Source organism: Orbicella faveolata, unplaced genomic scaffold, assembly GCF_042242905.1.
Source record: "Orbicella faveolata isolate gen_17 unplaced genomic scaffold, um_ofav_v1 contig_26, whole genome shotgun sequence".
NCBI classification, from domain to species: domain Eukaryota; kingdom Metazoa; phylum Cnidaria; class Anthozoa; order Scleractinia; family Merulinidae; genus Orbicella; species Orbicella faveolata.
The window spans coordinates 11,187,501-11,205,718 of NW_028301554.1; the positions used below are offsets into that span (position 1 = coordinate 11,187,501).

The 18,218-nt window shown below is 37.5% G+C and overlaps 2 protein-coding genes across 2 annotated transcripts in view; both read left to right on the forward strand.

The window, feature by feature from the left end:
• LOC110048170 (isocitrate dehydrogenase [NADP] cytoplasmic-like) overlaps window positions 1-18,218 on the forward strand; it is an 83,854-nt gene that overhangs the window by 91 nt on the left and 65,545 nt on the right. The window contains exons 1-3 of the mRNA XM_089295673.1: window positions 1-76; window positions 219-313; window positions 17,995-18,160. The exon at window positions 1-76 is cut by the window's left edge and continues 91 nt beyond it. Coding sequence (XP_089151799.1) covers window positions 1-76; window positions 219-313; window positions 17,995-18,160 — 337 coding nt within the window. The remainder of the gene's footprint in view (window positions 77-218; window positions 314-17,994; window positions 18,161-18,218) is intronic.
• Window positions 8,938-9,326, forward strand: LOC149108153 (uncharacterized). Its single transcript, XM_089295675.1, has one exon. It carries the CDS (start codon window positions 8,954-8,956, stop codon window positions 9,317-9,319), a length of 366 nt encoding a protein of 121 aa, XP_089151801.1. The 5' UTR covers window positions 8,938-8,953; the 3' UTR covers window positions 9,320-9,326.

The following is an 18,218-nucleotide window of genomic DNA, read 5'->3' on the forward strand; positions in this document are numbered from 1 at the left end:
TTCTTGGCAACACGTAATGTTTTGCGTCCTTTAGGTTCATCTCTTTCCTTCAAACTTCATAAGAAACAAAGGAACTGTAAGTAGTAATATTTTTTGGTTTTGGGTCGGAGAAAAGATGAAATGTTCGAAGCACGTGGAAGGCTTTAAAACCCAGAGTTTCGTTAAACGATAGGCTTGTTATTTTAATATTGGGAAGTTGATGTCGTGAACTCTTGCAGATTGCCACGCAGCGAAAATAAAAGTTGATGGTCCTGTTGTTGAGATGGACGGTGATGAAATGACTCGTGTAATATGGACAATGATTAAAGACAAGGTATGAAGTTGACTTCACATGAATTGTTCATTGTTTGTGACAAGAGAGCATCCTACATAGTTCCACACTAGCATATTAGCGGCTAATATTTACAAGGCTAATTAGGCATCTTTAAAAATGTTAGTTTAAGCTTATATTTGAGTTTTGGAATGTTTCCGTAATATTGTTTTTGAAAAAGATTTTCACACGCAACCTAGAGAGAGATATTTAGTGGGAGTGTGGAATTTTTCTGGACAACCTAAGGGAAGCTCTAAAAACATGTCAGGGTTACGAGAAGGACAAGTTTTTTATCCTTCAACATTATCATGGTGTATGCATTATTTTGTATTTTAATACTCAAACGTTTTAATATATGGATCTGTGCACTCGTGTCACTGGGTTACTTTGCAAGCTAAGAATCCAAATGTAAATTAAAACCTTAGAAACCTGACAAAAGGAGGTTCTAAATACTATAAAGAACATTCTAGGTTTTAAATTAATTTGTAACCTGGGGCAATAACATAGTTAGGTCATGGACTATAACTTGATAGAATCACAGTATATGTTTCCTATTTCTTAAATATATATGCTCTTATTTAACTGCATATCACAGAGACTTTTTTGGTTGCTCGATGGAATCTACTTGAGATCGTGATATGGAAACTGAAAACTAAAATTGGATATCATGTTTCACTGCATTTCAGCCATCTGAAAATGTGAAATTTTACTTCCTGCTGTTAAGAAATAACGTAAGGTGGAGGTCTGGGGCCAGTCAGGTCATGACATCAAAACGAGAACATTGCTCTACATATTTTTTGAACCAAACAAATAGAAACAAGATAAAAGTAAGTGAAATATACTAGGAATTACAACCCTCCAAGTTAACTTTTTTCCTTAGTGGCCATTTGGCCACTGACTGTTCAGGTTTGGTCGCCAGTGAAAAATTTTAGTCGCCAAAATATATGCGTAAATTAATAATTAATTAATAATAAATAATAATCTTATTATTATCTAACTGTATTATTAAATAACATTTTCCTTGAACCACCAAGTAAATTGAAGTCCCGTTCAGTGAAAGAACTACCTAATGTTGATTCAAATATGCTTTTATTGGAATGATTGATGATCAAATGAAATAGTTTCTGATCACAATGAAAAAGTACTATATTATTGCAACAGTGTTGTGAGTTGATCACAGTTCTCATTCAGTCATTTTAAATTGATTGGCTTTCACTTTCAATAAATCTTTTACAATGGTTATAATAATGCAAATGTACATGCCTTCAAATAGCTCCATCGATTTGCAAGTGACACCACAAATATCAAAAGCCAAAGGTTCAGACTATCTTCATTATAAACTCTTGCTTGAGTTTTTAATATTTTATAATCACACTTAAATGGTAACTTAGGAATGATTTGAGCACTCCAAACAATTCAAACTTTCATTCTATGAAATAAAGTTTTTTTTTGTTTTTAATCTATACTAGTGACACATATTTACAAGTCTACAGCCAGCACACAGAAATCCATATTTCTGCATTAAAACTTGGAAACCACATGTGGTATGGACTTCAGATTGAAGAAATGGTCTTCTTGATCTTTTTGAGGATTTGAATCATTCCTTCACTGATGGCGCTGGTTGTGAAATCAACCATCAAAAAGCGTGAGCATGTATGAATGAAACGTATGTTTACCGCCATTTTTCCCGCAAAAATATTTGATGAAAATTAAGAAAAAAAGTCGCTTCACAAAACACAGAAATATTTGTGTATATCATTTATAATTCACACAACAGGAGCAGTGCAAACGACACAGATTATACCAAGTTAAAATAAGATAGCCTCATTCGCAGCTGCATGGCGGAAAGTTTTCCAATGTTTATCAAGGCGGCATCAAATTCTTGCTCAAACCATAAAGTGAACACTATTTTTACCTTATCGCTTATGATCTTTTTTAAATGTTCAACCTCGTTTTCTGCTTGAATAAGCAAACGATATAAAACTTCATCTGCAAATTAAAAACTGTATTGAAATGGACAGAAAAGTTCAACCTCAAATTGTTTGTCGTTTTGAATTTAATATGTGAACCGCGGAACGCGAATACTCAACGCGAAAATACCTTCACAAGTTTTAGGGCAATCACTAAGATGGATATTTTTTATTAATGAAATCTTTGAATATTTAAAAATAAACCCAGGTTCATTCACACAAGTGAAATTTATTTACAACTGCGAGCCGCTTTTCATCACAGTTTTTTATTTATAGATTCCCCCGTGCTTGTGTAATCAAGTTTGCTGTAAAGTCAAGTATTTTCGTGTCCACTGAAACAAAATACGTTTCTCAAATACATCTGGATGTATCTCAAATATATTGTGGATCCTGTACCGTCGAGCTTTCCAAGCTTTTGCAATTCTTCTTCTTTTCGATGGCAAATGACCGGATTGCGTGTGTTATCTCACGCTTCCAGGTGAAATTGTCACGTGCCAAAGTTCAGTCGAGTGGAACGAATTTCGTCACGTCCCAAGCTCGACTGAATGCAATTCCTTGATTTTTGTTTACTGTGTAACATTTCATTTTATTCAGTCTCCATTTCTGTTGGTTAAAATCCCACAACAACTAGCTTTGCAAAGTGAATTCTTGGTGCTCAGAACGTTTTTCTTTTCGCTCCGGATGATAGTCCGCTCAAGCTCCTGATGCACAGGTCACGTTAATTTTAGTTGCCGAGCTGGCGACTTGTGTTCTAATTTAGTCGCCAGCTCCAAAATTCTAGTTGCCATGGCGACTAAAATGGTCGCAACTTGGGGGGTTGAATTAGATTCTCTTGCTTAGCTCCAATTTTGGTTCAAAATTATAAAAATTTACAAAAGATATAGACACCTATGTTCTTGATTTGATGTTACAGCCAGTCCTGTAGGACTGCCACTGGTCAGGAAATGGTCAGGGACAAAAGTTCTTCAAGATTAGGGCAAAGTCAGGGAATTTTATTAGGGGTTTCATTAAAGGCTGAGCACTGGGCAAATTGTCTGGCTCTGAACAGACCTTTGCCCAGTTGGTTCATTTTATTTAATATAGAACTCTAACACAGTAAATGGTTTGAACCCAGGAGTATCAGTAGTTCGTATAGTGTGATCGTCCGGGTGAGTGTAGTTCTGAAAAGAACTGTTGTTGGTGACTGATGTTTCGACAACCTGAGCGGAAGTCATCTTCAGAGTCAAGTGAATACGGTTTGTCAGTCGATGATCTTATAAGTCTGGTCCGTTGAACGTGATTGGTCAGTATAGCCATGATGGTATTGGCTGAAAGACTCGTGTAAAGTTTGTCATCAGTCATTGGTGGGTTTCGATCCGTCTATTGTTAGTCAAGTAGGTCGGTTTTGGTCCGTGTATTGTTAAGTCGGTCTGTTAGAAGTCCGTTTGTCGGGTTTCGTTTCTGTCATGGATAAGTCGTTTGTAAGGCGCCGGTAGTTGTTGACATCTGTTAAGAGGCGTTTGTTCTAGGTTAGTGTACCAGCTTTCCAGAGTCAGTTGTTGAAAATAGTTTGTACTGTAGGTTAAGCACTGAGCAGAGTCCCAGTCAATGTTGTGGTTTGTCAGTTGATGATGTACAGCAATGTGATTGTTGGCATCACCATTTCTCGTAGCTCGTTTGTGTTCAGTCAGTCTCGTGTTAAGGTTTCTGCCAGTCTCACCAATGTAGGAAGCCTGGCATTCGGAGCATTTGATCTTGTAAACTGCTCCCTGTCTGTCATTAGGTTCGTGTCTGTCTTTCACGTTGATCAGTAAGTGTCGTAACGTAGTTGTAGGTTTGTGGGCTACACGAATGTTGTAGGGCTGTAGGATCCGCGAGATGGTCTCAGAAGTGCCCTTAATGTAAGGTATAGTCACTGTAGTAGCAGGCGTAGGGTTCCTGTTCGTAGCGTCAGCTTCAGTAGGTCGGTAAATGTTTCGTCTAATAAAGTCAGCGTTGTAGTTGTTTTTGTGAAAAACACGTTCAAGGTATCTGTTTTCGTCACGTAAGCTGTCCGGTGTGTCAGAAACTAGTTGTGTCACAAACTAGTTGTACTTGACGACCATACTGCAACCCCTTACTGACAAATCAAGACGCAAACTACAATCTACGGAGAACTTTATTGACACTATTAAGACAGTACAGATACCTGACGACTACAAACTTGTGTCCTTTGATGTGAAATCACTGTTCACCAGTATTCCACTTCAATTGGCATTACAGTGTACCGAGACCGCTATACAACAATCTACTGTTGAACTACCGTTACCTACAGAAGACATCATGGACTTACTGAACCTTTGCCTTACATCGACTTACTTTCAGTACAACGGTAAACACTACAAACAGTTGCATGGAACAGCAATGGGGTCGCCTGTTTCTGTTGTTGTCGCAGAAATTGTGATGCAACACGTGGAGGAACACGCCCTTGCAACTTGCCGACAAACGATACCGCTTTGGTTACGCTACGTTGACGACACCTTTACCGCCGTTCACAAAGACGAAATTGACGATTTTCACGACCACCTAAACAAACAGAACGCCAACATCCAGTTTACTAAAGAGATCGAAGAAAATGGAAAACTTCCTTTTCTAGACTGTTTGGTAAGCCACGACAACAACAAACTACGAACGACAGTGTACAGAAAACCGACGCATACCGACAGATTACTTGACGAATCATCCTACAACCCGACTTCACACAAAGCCACGACTATAAAGACTTTGATGAGACGAGCGCAACTAGTTTGTGACACACCGGACAGCTTACGTGACGAAAACAGATACCTTGAACGTGTTTTTCACAAAAACAACTACAACGCTGACTTTATTAGACGAAACATTTACCGACCTACTGAAGCTGACGCTACGAACAGGAACCCTACACCTGTTACTACAGTGACTATACCTTACATTAAGGGCACTTCTGAGACCATCTCGCGGATCCTACAGCCCTACAACATTCGTGTAGCCCACAAACCTACAACTACGTTACGACACTTACTGACCAACGTGAAAGACAGAGACGAACCTAACGACAGACAGGGAGCAGTTTACAAGATCAAATGCTCCGACTGCCAGGCTTCCTACATTGGTGAGACTGGCAGAAACCTTAACACGAGACTGACTGAACACAAACGAGCCACGAGAAATGGTGATGCCAACAATCACATTGCTGTACATCATCAACTGACAAACCACAACATTGACTGGGACTCTGCTCAGTGCTTAACCTACAGTACAAACTATTTTCAACGACTGACTTTGGAAAGCTGGTACACTAACCTAGAACAAACGCCTCTTAACAGATGTCAACAACTACCGGCGCCTTACAAATGACTTATCCACGACAGAAACGAAACCCGACAAACGGACTTCTAACAGACCGACTTAACAATACACGGACCAAAACCGACCTACTTGACTAACAATAGACGGATCGAAACCCACCAATGACTGATGACAAACTTTACACGAGTCTTTCAGCCAATACCATCATGGCTATACTGACCAATCACGTTCAACGGACCAGACTTATAAGATCATCGACTGACAAACCGTATTCACTTGACTCTGAAGATGACTTCTGCTCAGGTTGTCGAAACGTCAGTCACCAACAACAGTTCTTTTCAGAACTACACTCACCCGGACGATCACACTATACGAACTATAGAACTCTAAGTTGCTGTCCCATGAGGCTAACAGTCTACTTAAAAATTAAGCTTATTTGAAGTCATACAAAACTCGATACAAAACAGAAATTGGCCCACAAATTCACCCAATAATGCATTGCAGACACATGCTATGCACAAAAGCCCACTTGATATGTGTCAAAATTACATCGCAAATTACTGCAGATTTTCCTACTCCAATGACGAAAAGGTCCAGAGGTAGGTGGAGTTTCATGTGAAATAAACTTTGAGTGGAGACATACTGAGGGGCATTTCCACATGTGTGGTGTCAGAATCCAGATTTTTCTAAAAAAAGTTGGAACTGAAATAATTTTATTATTATATTAATTATATAATTATATTGTTGTAACTATATTATTATGTTATAGTACACAGAAAAATATACTTCAGCTCCTTTGTGACAATCATGTATTCAGGGGGGGTTCCTAAAGTAACTATTTAATTTTTTTATGGTAAACAATAGGTAAGAGCACATTTTTAACTCACTGTATCAAACTTGGAAAATATAATGGACTGCAAACACTTGAATCAGAAAAAATCCCTCACTGGAGCTAATGCATAAGAGATATAAATTTCACCTAGTGAACTTTTTCTAAACATAGCTATAACAAAGACAAGTTCCATTGCGCACGTTATTTAATGTCTGCGACATTTAAATAATTATTTCTTTCCTTAACCCATTGACCTCAGGAGCTTTTTGCCAAAAAATTAGCTCGAATCTACTCAAAAAGGTATTTGCAATATGACAGCATACCTTTCTTTCCACTAGCAGCCATTTTACAAAATTTTTGCTCGGGCATGCGCCAGAGGAGGTTGGCCACGCGCCAAACTGCATTAGGGGTAAATATTACAATGTGCTTCAGTTTATATGATCTCTCATGCTGTTTGGATCCCTGGATAGGCAACTGAAGGTCTGTTAAAAGCTGAATTTTTTTCTTCTTTTCGGTGTTAATGTGGAAAATTGAATGTTATTCTGCCCCAAAATCCTTTGGATTACCTTACCTACACATGATGATCGATGAAGACTATAAAAACGTGGGTTTTTTTGCGATTGAGTCCCAGAGTGAAGATGAGTCCATGCGCGATCGATCGAGCGATCAATCCTGTGCACACAGATGGATGTTTGCCACTATTTGCTCTTTACATCCTGCCACTTTGAAATGTTTATCGATACTTTATAATTGCCCTTCCTGAGTAATACAGCTTTACGCTTCTCACCCAATAATACATTCAGCATACGAAAGCTTGAATCCAATTTCTCCTGACTGCGTGTTATTGTTTACATTTTTGCTTGTGGCTCGGAAATTGTTCTTTATTATTTTACAGTGAACTGAAGAGATAGAGTTTATTTAATCGGAATTCCTTGGACTTTTTGTGCACTGTGTCAACCGATGTCATATATGTATCATTGCCTGAGATCATAGTGCAGTACCTTACTGTACTACTGAAAAATCGTCTTCGCACTCTTTCATTACTAGTCAATGGGGTGAAACTGGCTTTAGTATAATTTGGAATACTCTGGAAAAATACCTATAAAACAAGCATCAGAAGTGAAGTACGCCATTACTTAATTGAGAACCCACACCTTACATCTATCTGTTTACAAATTATTTTAATTTTTGTGACAATATTGTTTGTGCATATTTACACAAAATTCCATTAATAATAATAATAATAATAATAATAATAATAATAATAATAATAATAATAATAATAGATCCAAAAAAAGCGAAGTGACCTTTCGATTCTGACGGAAATACAGAACGGTTCAAACATCAGGGAGAGAAAAAGGAAAGAGATTGAGAAACGCTACGACATCAAAAAACCCGGGGATGTGCCAATTATCAATGAAAAATTGAAACAACAAATACAAGCTAAAGCACAAAGGATAAAGAGATTTGAAAAAAGAAACAAACATTTCCGGCAAAATAAGATCTTCAAAGAGGACGGCAAAAAGTTCTACCGTAAACTGGGAAAGAAAAAGATTGATGTGGATGAACCACTGCGGCCGGAAGAAGTTGTAGATTTCTGGAGTAACATCTGGGAGAAAGAAAAATCACACAACAAAGACTCTGCATGGATAAAAGGGCAAGAAGACCTGCACAAAGACCTTAAGGCCCAATCATGGAGAGCAATAAATGTCGAAGAGACCACCTGTGCTATCAACAAAAGCAGTAACTGGAAATCACCTGGAAAGGATAAAGTTTCTAATTTCTGGCTCAAACATCTTGTTAGCTTACATAAAGACCTAGCAAAAGCTTACACAAAGGTTACTGAACACCCCGAAGAAACACCAGAATGGCTTACTGAAGGTATTACATATCTACTACCAAAAACAGAAGAAACAAAAAACCCAAAGAACTATAGACCGATTACTTGTCTTCCCATGATGTATAAGATTCTGACATCCATCATAGCAGAACGAACATACACTTTCTTGAATGAACACCAGCTCCTACCATCAGAGCAGAAGGGCTGTAAGAGAGGGAGCTACGGATGCAAAGACCAACTCCTGATAAACAAGATGATTCTGGAGGACTGTAAGACCAAGAAAAAGAACCTATCCACAGCCTGGATAGACTATAAGAAAGCATTTGATAGTGTACCTCACACATGGATAATAAAGTGCATGGAAATCTATAAGATCTGCCCTGTGACTGTCAACTTTATTGCAGAAAGCATGAAATGTTGGAAGACAACTTTACACCTCAACCACGCTGAGGGGTCAATGACATCAAGGCCTATCAATATCAAAAGTGGAATCTTTCAAGGAGACTCTCTCTCTTCACTCCTGTTCTGTCTTGCCCTTGCTCCACTGAGCTCATTACTAAAGACAACCACTTATGGGTATGAAGCCCAGGGTAGAACAATCAGCCACCTCTTTTAAATGGACGACCTAAAAACATATGCAAAAAGCGACAGCCAGCAAACTGGGGTACTAAATATTGTAAAGACATTCAGCAATGATATCAAGATGGAATTTTGGGCTGGACAAATGCGCTAAAGCCACATTCAAAAGAGGAAAGCTGACAGAAACTTCCGATCTACAACTTGACATTGACACCTGTATCAAGGAACTAGACCAAGAGAACACATATAAATACCTTGGCGTGGATGAAGGTGATGGTATACAGCATGCCAAGATGAAAGAAATAGTGAGGAAGGAATACTACCGCAGAGTAAGGATGGTCCTAAAAACGGAGCTCAATGCTGCCAATAGATTTGAGGCAATCAACACCTTGGCTATCCCAGTGGTGACCTACAGTTTTAACAAAATCGACTGGAAGATGAGTGAAATCAAGAGGTTAGACACAAAAACAAGGAAATAACTCACCCTATCAAAAATGCATCACCCAAAAGCAGATGTAGACAGACTCTACCTCCCAAGAAATGCTGGTGGTAGGGGTCTTATCCAATTAGAAGCCTCTTACAAAACAACCACGATAGGGCTCGATACATGCCTAAAGAACACTGATGATGCCCTAATCGAACTAGTGCAAGAACATGATGGCAGAAAGAGATTGTACTCTATACAAAGGTAAGCAGAACAATTCAAACAAGAACTAGACCTAACAATACCAGATAAACAAGCAGAAGAAACAACCACCAAATATGGAAAGAGAACCAAACAAATGGCGCGAAATAAGACCCAAGAAAAATTAACAAAGCAGTGGGAGGACAAAGCCCTACATGGAAGATACCCAAAGAGAATAAAGGAAGCAGATGTTGACCACCACAAAACCAACCAGTGGCTCAAAAGCAGTGGACTGAAGGCAGAAACGGAAAGATTCATAATCGCAGCCCAAGACCAAAGCCTAGCTACCAGATCATACCACGCCAGCATTATCAAAGACGGTACTAGCCCCCTATACAGGATGTGTAACAAATATGATGAAACAATCGACCATATCGTGAACTTGCGAAAACAATATACCCACAGACACAATAAAGCAGCCGTGTATATACATTGGAAAGTCTGTCACAACTATAATATAAAGACATCAGAAAAGTGGTATGACCATGAGCCGGAAACAGTTACAGAAAACGAGGATGTCACAATATTGTGGGACATGCCAATACACACAGACAGCAAAATAACAGCCAACAGACCCGATATAGTGATTAAAGACCACAAAACGAAAACCTGTAAATTTATTGACATGGCAGTACCATCAGACAGAAACACATCCGTGAAAGTCACTGAAAAACTATCCACATATAAGAACTCGGAAATCGAAACAAGCCGAATGTGGGGCATGAGAACGGAAACGATACCAGTTATCATTGGAGCACTTGGAGCTATCAAAAGGGACTAGAAACTTATCTTGGAAGAATTCCCGGCCAATTAAGCATCAGTGAACTGCAAAAGATAACCTTGCTAGGTACAGCACACATTTTGAGGAGGGTGCTATCAAGCTTAAAACTGGCTATCCCCTAGTGCCCCAGGACCATGGTGTGGTCTTGGCCCTAAGGACTCTACGCAAGCATTACTTGAGGACGATAATGATAATAATAATAATAACAAATATTCATACAGGATAGCCCTTCAGTGCAAGAGTACTGTTATCAAAAGGGGTCCTGTCTAAAATAACATAATATAAGGATAAAAACTAAAATAAGTTAAGAATGACTAAGTAAATTATTAACTACACTATACATAAAATTGATCTAAAGACTCCCCGGCGAGATTTTGGCCACCGTGATTTTTGCTTCCCAGTGAGAATCTCTGCGAGATTCACAGCAGGATTGCAGCAAGATTTTGGCTGCCGGGATTTTTGCTTCCTGGAGAGAATCTTGGTGAAATTTGTGGCAGGATCCCGGAGAGATTTTGGCTGGCGGGAATTTCGCGTCCCAGCGAGAATCTTGCCGGGATCCCACCAGGATTCCCGCCAGGAATTAAAATCCCGGCAGCCAAGATCTCGCCAGGATCACAGCGAGATCCCGCCAAGATCCTGGTCCTTATTTTACAAGGGCAGTCTCAATTAGCTAGTTAGTTCACAAATATGTGAGAAAGAGAAAGCTCAATTTGATGAGCAAACTTAGAATGCACTCTAGCTAGGATATGCAGGCTCCCAAAAGGGTGGTCCTTGATATATTATGCACAGGAGACATATCTTTGTAATAAAAGACTAAAGCCATCAATACGCTGCGTTCAATTATAGAGAAAAATAGCACAGATACTGGGGGTGTTGAGTAAATAAAATTATCGCTCCATTGACGGCATGTTTGTTTTTTGCAATCCTTGTGCACGCGCTGAATTGCATCAGCAAAAGTGCGCGTGAAAACTGTGTTTGGCCACCTTAATACTACTTAGATATGTTTTAAAAATGTCAGTGACACAGAAAATTGGCAACAATTTAAGAACAAGAAATTCTGGCAAAATTCATGGTGCACCAAGGTAATTATTTTTTACACTATTTTAGTTTGTTTATGTAAGCAGTTTGTACCTTGAGTTGCTTAAGTTCAGTTTATCGCTTATGAATCGTAAATTTACAACTTAAGATTTTAGATAAAGTCAAGTTGTGTACGACATTGTTTTACCATTATTTGTAAATCGATCTTAAGTTTTCTCCTGTCACTTTTGTAACTTTTGAAGCATGTGAAATGTGTTTATATCCTGTTATTTTTGCAAGCTACATGTGATTTGTAATTTATTTGTATCTTTTATTTTAGTTCTCACGGTGTTTGTAGAGTTTTTAAAGAATTTTAATAAACAGCAGTTTGTGAACCGATGTTTAACCAAATCACTGGAGCAATATATATTTTAGGTAAAAGATACATATGGAATTACACACGAATGTTAAGTACTTTTCATTGTGGTAGAATGAATACAACATGTGGGATGCATGTGTTCTAGCATCATCAGCATGATAAAATCCGTTCTCTAGTTCAGATCCACATGGTTTTTTATATGTTGTGTAATACCACACATGCTCTCATTTTGCCTGGCATAGCAGTTACATTTTGGGTAACATCAGTTCTCCCTTTCTCCCTTTTTAGTGCAAAGAACGCTTCTATGACAGCGTATCTCTTGGAATCATCTGTAGCTCGGTTCAAGAAATGTCACGTGCTGTTTTCAACTATTGCGTGTTTTCTAAGGTTAAAAGAGTCGAAACGGATTCCTCTCCTTAGCGGCTTGCTTATTATCTCCTCTATGAAGGAGAGCAAAAAGTTCATACACTGTATTCACCTGAAACATTTCCGAGTCAGTGGCATCAAAAGTAGTAAATTCGTGACAAAAAAGACTTCTCAATATAGCCGCAGACTATGTGGCACTTACGACTTATGGAAACCGCACATAAATTGAATCAGTCTTCGAGGAGACACGTTCACTGATGTACATGTAGGATATGATCTCGGTCAAGCTGAAACACTTCTCAGTTGTATTAATCGACATCGTGTATGAATTTGAAGTGTTAACACCAATGGTGGAAACAGAATAAGAACGTGCTATTCCGTGACTCAACGTAACAATTTGGTAATTAAATTAGTAATTGTTTATCGATGATATGAAAATTTGCGTCTTGAATAAAACAAAATCATTCTTCCATTTTTTCATAAGATGTTTAACATTAATTATTCCACTTATCTCTAGCAGGAAAAAAAGCGAGGATATCTTCCTTTATGTGTTTTCTAGAAAACAAGGGTATCATGGTAAATACTTTTCAAGGAAAATGAAAGTATCAAGTTACAAATGGCGTTTGCTACTTCAAACGAAATTCAACATAAAACACCAGTGTACTCTGACAGTCAAATTTAAAGCCATCTCGACAAACCAGAGTTGTAAGACAAACAACAGTAATAATTGTAATCAAAATATAAATACACACATTTACTGCTAGCAAAGTCAACAAATGTAATCAAATTAAATCGTGCAGCCAATGAAATTTAGCTGTTCACACGGTTATCAAATTCATTACAACCAAACTGCCAAGACTTCAAAGCTGCGTTTTGTAAACGGTATCACAAGAAAAAAAACTAGCATGAATAACATTGTATTGTTTCCTTAGGGAAAAGGACATGATGATGATGTCAAGCATATATTTTTCAATAAAAAAATGTTAGAGTTCTCCTTGGAACGCTTTCACAGTTGTGGATGACGTCACTCTGATGCATGGATGACAAGGAGACACATGATTTAGTTGTTTGTCATTTCCTTGCTGTTTGCCATTTTGGAAAGTGGAAGGAGAAGAACAAGTGATTACGTTTGTGTTCAGCGAAGCTGTAAAGAGTGTTACAGTGTTCATGTTTTCGTTGAACACTGCCTTTCGGAAACTGCACTCACAAACAAGTGAAACAAACTGCACACACACTCACCACACCATTAGCAAGGGCCCAACATGAAATTGAAGCCTGGAGTATGTGAGCGCTTGTTGTTAACGCCAAAGGTGGCAACAGAGCATGCTGTTCTGTGACAATTTGATAATTAGATTAGTTCTTGTTTATTGGTCAAAAGAAAATTTGCGTGTTAAATGAAGCAAATCTTTCCTCTTTCATTCCTTCATGCGACATTCAACTTTCTTCCATTCATCTCCAGCCGTGAAAAAAATACAAGCACATCTTCCGAGTGTTTTTCGAGAAAACAAGGGTGTACTGTAGGTTACATACCTTTGTGAGGAAAACAAAAGTATCAAGTTACAAACGTTTGCATGAAAAGTAAAATTGTCACTTTCACTATTTCGCTACTTAAATGTATTATTTAATTAAAATGAGCAAAAATCAACGTAAAACACTACAGTAAAATTCAAGAGCTGTCTCGACAAACAGTAATTAATTGTAAGTTAGTCTTGGACTGTGAATGAAAATACACATCAAACATACACACTGCCAAGATTATGTCTTATCAAAATCCATAGCTGACTAGCAAGGTCAATACAAACCAGGAGTGAATGGCAGGGGTTATATACAAACTGTGTTATGAGTATTGCATCAGAGCTATACATTACCCTCTGCACTATCTGAGATTATCTCACTAGTTGGTTATTTGCATATTTTGCTCATAATTATTTTAATTTTTTAATGTTCCGGGATTTTCCAGATTGTTCCATGTTCCGGCTTTTATTGACAGCCGATATTAGCTTGTAAAGGTTTGTAAACAAATCGTGCCACGCCAGGAGATTATCTTGCCTTATGAAACCGCAAACTAATGGAACAACACCACCTCCTAGCATCAATGAAAATAGATCAGGATTTCCCGGGAAAAGCATCGCGTTGCAAGACGTTTTCTATCTCACTGTTGCATTGAAAAGAAAGACACTCAAACGGGCAAAGTAGCCAAAGGCAAAAGAACAACCCCCGGCAAGACAGACAAGCCAGCAAATGTACCGATAAGCACAACAACAAATCAAAGTACAAACAGCTCAGGCAGACTGCTAATAAAAGAACCTTAGTTTGTGGGTTTCAGTAAGGTGTTTTTGTTTTCTTTCCTACACAGAAATGGGTCCTTTTTTCTTCTTTGGCTTGTTTTTTTCTTTTCCTCAGTCCAAGGAAAGTTTTCTGTTTTTAATTTTCCACTTGAGAACAAGTGCAAAGGGCTTTTATTTACAAATTTGTCAAGTGAACCATGTCAACAATACCAAATGACACAAACTACAAACTCCAAAATGAGCATTTGTGACGAATTTTCCCCTGGCGGTTTTGTCCATTTACAAGATTATGACACCTTCCTGGTTTATTAATTTTTTGAAGATATGTTTTTTCCTGATATCTAGGCCACTTTTTGAGATTTTTAATATTTTTCTTTTGTGAACATTAGGTAAAATTACTGACTTTAAATTTGAAGGTGGGAAGTAATTTTAACAGAATCGAATGGTGTACAAAAAATGAAGAGAGATTGTTGTTGTGTTTTGTCCCAAAGGGGCTAAGAGCTAATTGTAATTAGAGGATAAAGTACATTGTAAGTAAGTTAACAGTATTCTGCAATTAATTTCCCACTTAAAAGTTGTAACGCCTTGTCTATGTTGATACCAGAAATCCAAGAAAATCTATGTTACCTAATGTACCTATTTCTACAGCTTTATCTTTCCAGTGATTGCCTTCTCACTTGTAACAAGTCAACCCCTAGATATTTACATTTAAAAACAATGGTAAAAGGTATTTGGTGTGTTTAAAAAGAAAAACTTTTTAAACATGATCCTCTAATTTTTTATTCCTTTTTTCTGTCATGTGCAATGACAGCTTGTGAGTGTTTTACTTGAGATGGAAACTGCAACAGTTACATCGCTCTTGTTGACATTAAGAATTCCAGAAAGTTAAACACAATTTGGATTTAACAGAACAACCATACCTTAACGAAATGCATTATCGCTAACAGTATTGTGATTTATTCTGAAAACTTTAAAGCTTAGCAATACTCTCTGTACTCATTTTCCATTATTATAAGTTCAGACACTCTTATAATGGCTGGAACCTAGGATTCAGTGAACCAATCAAAAGGATAGAAATACAGTATGCAAGGAAGGGTGTTAATTAAAATTGGTTATTCCAGCGAAAATCTGCACTCTGTTAGTTGTTTTATCTTTCTCAGACCTAAATTTAGCATGCAAATTTTGTTAATCCATGCTGATTTATGACAAGCAGGTACCCAGCAAAATACAGACCAACACTGTCTAGTTAATCTTCAATAAGCTTCAGCTGCCAATCCAAAACTGTTTTCATTACATTACTTGACAAGTAACTTTACCTGCCACGATGCACCCGGAGCTCAGCCTTCAAGAGACAAATGGAAACCATGATTGAGGACAGAAAGGTTAAGGGTCAATCCGCACTGAGGACAAAATCTTCTTTTGTCCATGGCAAATCCAAAAGAATTTGTCAGACTTGACAAAACTTATTTGCCCTGGTAATCCACACTGTTTGTGTACAGCTTGTCACATTACTTATTCTTTCCTTTCACTAATCCATGTGCATATATAGCTCGTTCAGTTGAACGTGATCAATTGTGGTATCTGATTGTGATATATAGAGCAAGAGGTCAGATAGAACCGGAACTTGTCAGTGATGCCTGTCATGAAAACAAAAGAAAGAAACATGGACAAAAAGTTTGTAAGCCTCTGAGGTAGGACAGTGACTCCTTTGATAAATTTGTCCGAATTGAAATATTTTGTCCTTGCAGGGCAAATCATTAGCGCTGAGGAAAGTTATGTGTTGACAGATTTTTTAGCTAAAATAAACGGGGCAGTCAATTTTTTTGCTCTGGCCCCAATTTTTGTGCAGCCAGAATGTGGAAAAGCTCTTCCTATGGGAACGCTTGCTAGCAGGCTTCCTTCACTTTTAGTCCAATCTCTTCAAAATGGCTCAAAAAGACCTAGGAACACAGGTAAATAACAGTACATTTATTTTACATGAATGTAAATGATTACATTATTGTTGATACAGTGTTCGCGTACCCTGTGGTAAAGATTACTTTTCACCTTCAGGGCTGTCCTTCAGGAAAAAATTCATACACACGCCAGTTTCAATACAACCCTGACAAAGTATGTATCAGAAGAAAGCTTAATAAATGAAGCTTACGATAGAAATACAATTTAAGCGAGGTTTTATTTTAGGAACTACAGGAGTTGGTTAAGCGTGAAACGAGCAAAGGTTCTTCTATTGAATTTGGCGGTTATTGGATGCTGGAACACGAGCAAAATGGTTGCGCAGTCTTATCACAAGGCATCAATCAACAAAATTGCGTCAGGCTTTTTTGATATTCTGATTGGTTGTCTAGGTACTCGCATCTAAAGTTGAAGTAGCTAAAAGTATGTGAGGTGTGTTATGTGAATGGACGCTGCAGAAACATGCGAAATATCAAAATTTCCTGATGCATGTTACTTTGTTTTTCATTATCCCTGGAATGTTTTGGTAAAATGTCACAAAAATCCATCAATTGTAGCTGCATTCCCTATAAATTCAATCAAGTAAACAGTATTCTGCAATAAATGTCCTACTTAAAAGTTGTAACAATTTGTCCATGCTTAGATACCAGAGATCCAAAAAAATATGTTACATAATTCAGCTATTTCTACACCTTTATATATCTTTCCAGTAATTGCCTCTCACTTGTAGTAATTCAATTCCCTGATACTTACATTTAAAAACAAAAATCTCCAACTAAATGGAATAAAACTATGCATAAGCCCACAAGTATGCATTGTGGACTTATTTTTAACATTGTGTCTAGATACCTGGCAACCAGGAGGTGTTTTCAGAAAACTAGAGAAATACAGAATTTCCACTGAATATCTCAGGCAGTTCTTCTCAGAATAGTACATCTTTGTTTAGAAAATAATATCAAGCAATTTCAAGTATTATTTTGGGTTTGTATTTGAGGAAATTTTCAAGCTTGGGCACATAGTGTAAAATCATTAGTTTCGACACTTAGAGTAAATTCCAGAGTCAGTTCTCATAGAATGATATCTACAAAAATTAAGGTTGAAACCCTGCAAGCATTTTCAAAATTTGTTCAGAAATACCAAGCAATTGTAAATAATGGTTTGGTTCTGAAGTGGATGAATTCTCCCAGGTTGGACATACTAATAAAGATATTGATCGACTCAGAGGGAGTGACCTCCGGCCTTGCACACAACATACAATAAACAGAGGCTAAGGGAACAGAGAGTGTTGGCTGTGAAACCATGCTTTTTTGGTGAATTAGAATTCTATTGTTTGTTTTATTGACTTCTCCCACTAGTATTAACCTATTTGTGGTTGATTTGGGACTCTCCTAGGTTTTCCTCAGTCTTGTAATCATAAAACAATGTACAGTGCTATTTTGCTAGTGTTGTTTTGCAATTTTGTATTGCATTGTGTGTATTATATTTATATTGAATACAAAATAGACAAAATAAAATTTTATGTTATTGATTTGTGAATGGTGTACATGTAGGTGTTCATTTTATGTTCAAATTGGACATTTGTGGTCAATAATTAGAGGTCTGGGGAGAAACAATGTCTTAATCATTGTTACTACAATAAAAATTGTTTGCTTACTGGACCTTTCATTTTGTTTGTTACTTTATAGTTGATTGAACCATATCTAGACTTGGACATAAAATACTTTGATCTTGGACTACCAAATCGAGACAAGACAGATGATAAAGTGACAGTAGAAGCTGCTGAGGCCATAAAACATTTCAGTGTCGGAATCAAATGTGCAACTATCACTCCAGATGAGGATCGTGTTAAAGGTATTGTAAAGATAATCCCATTCAGTGCTATTCTCACATTTCATAAATTAAGTAGAAG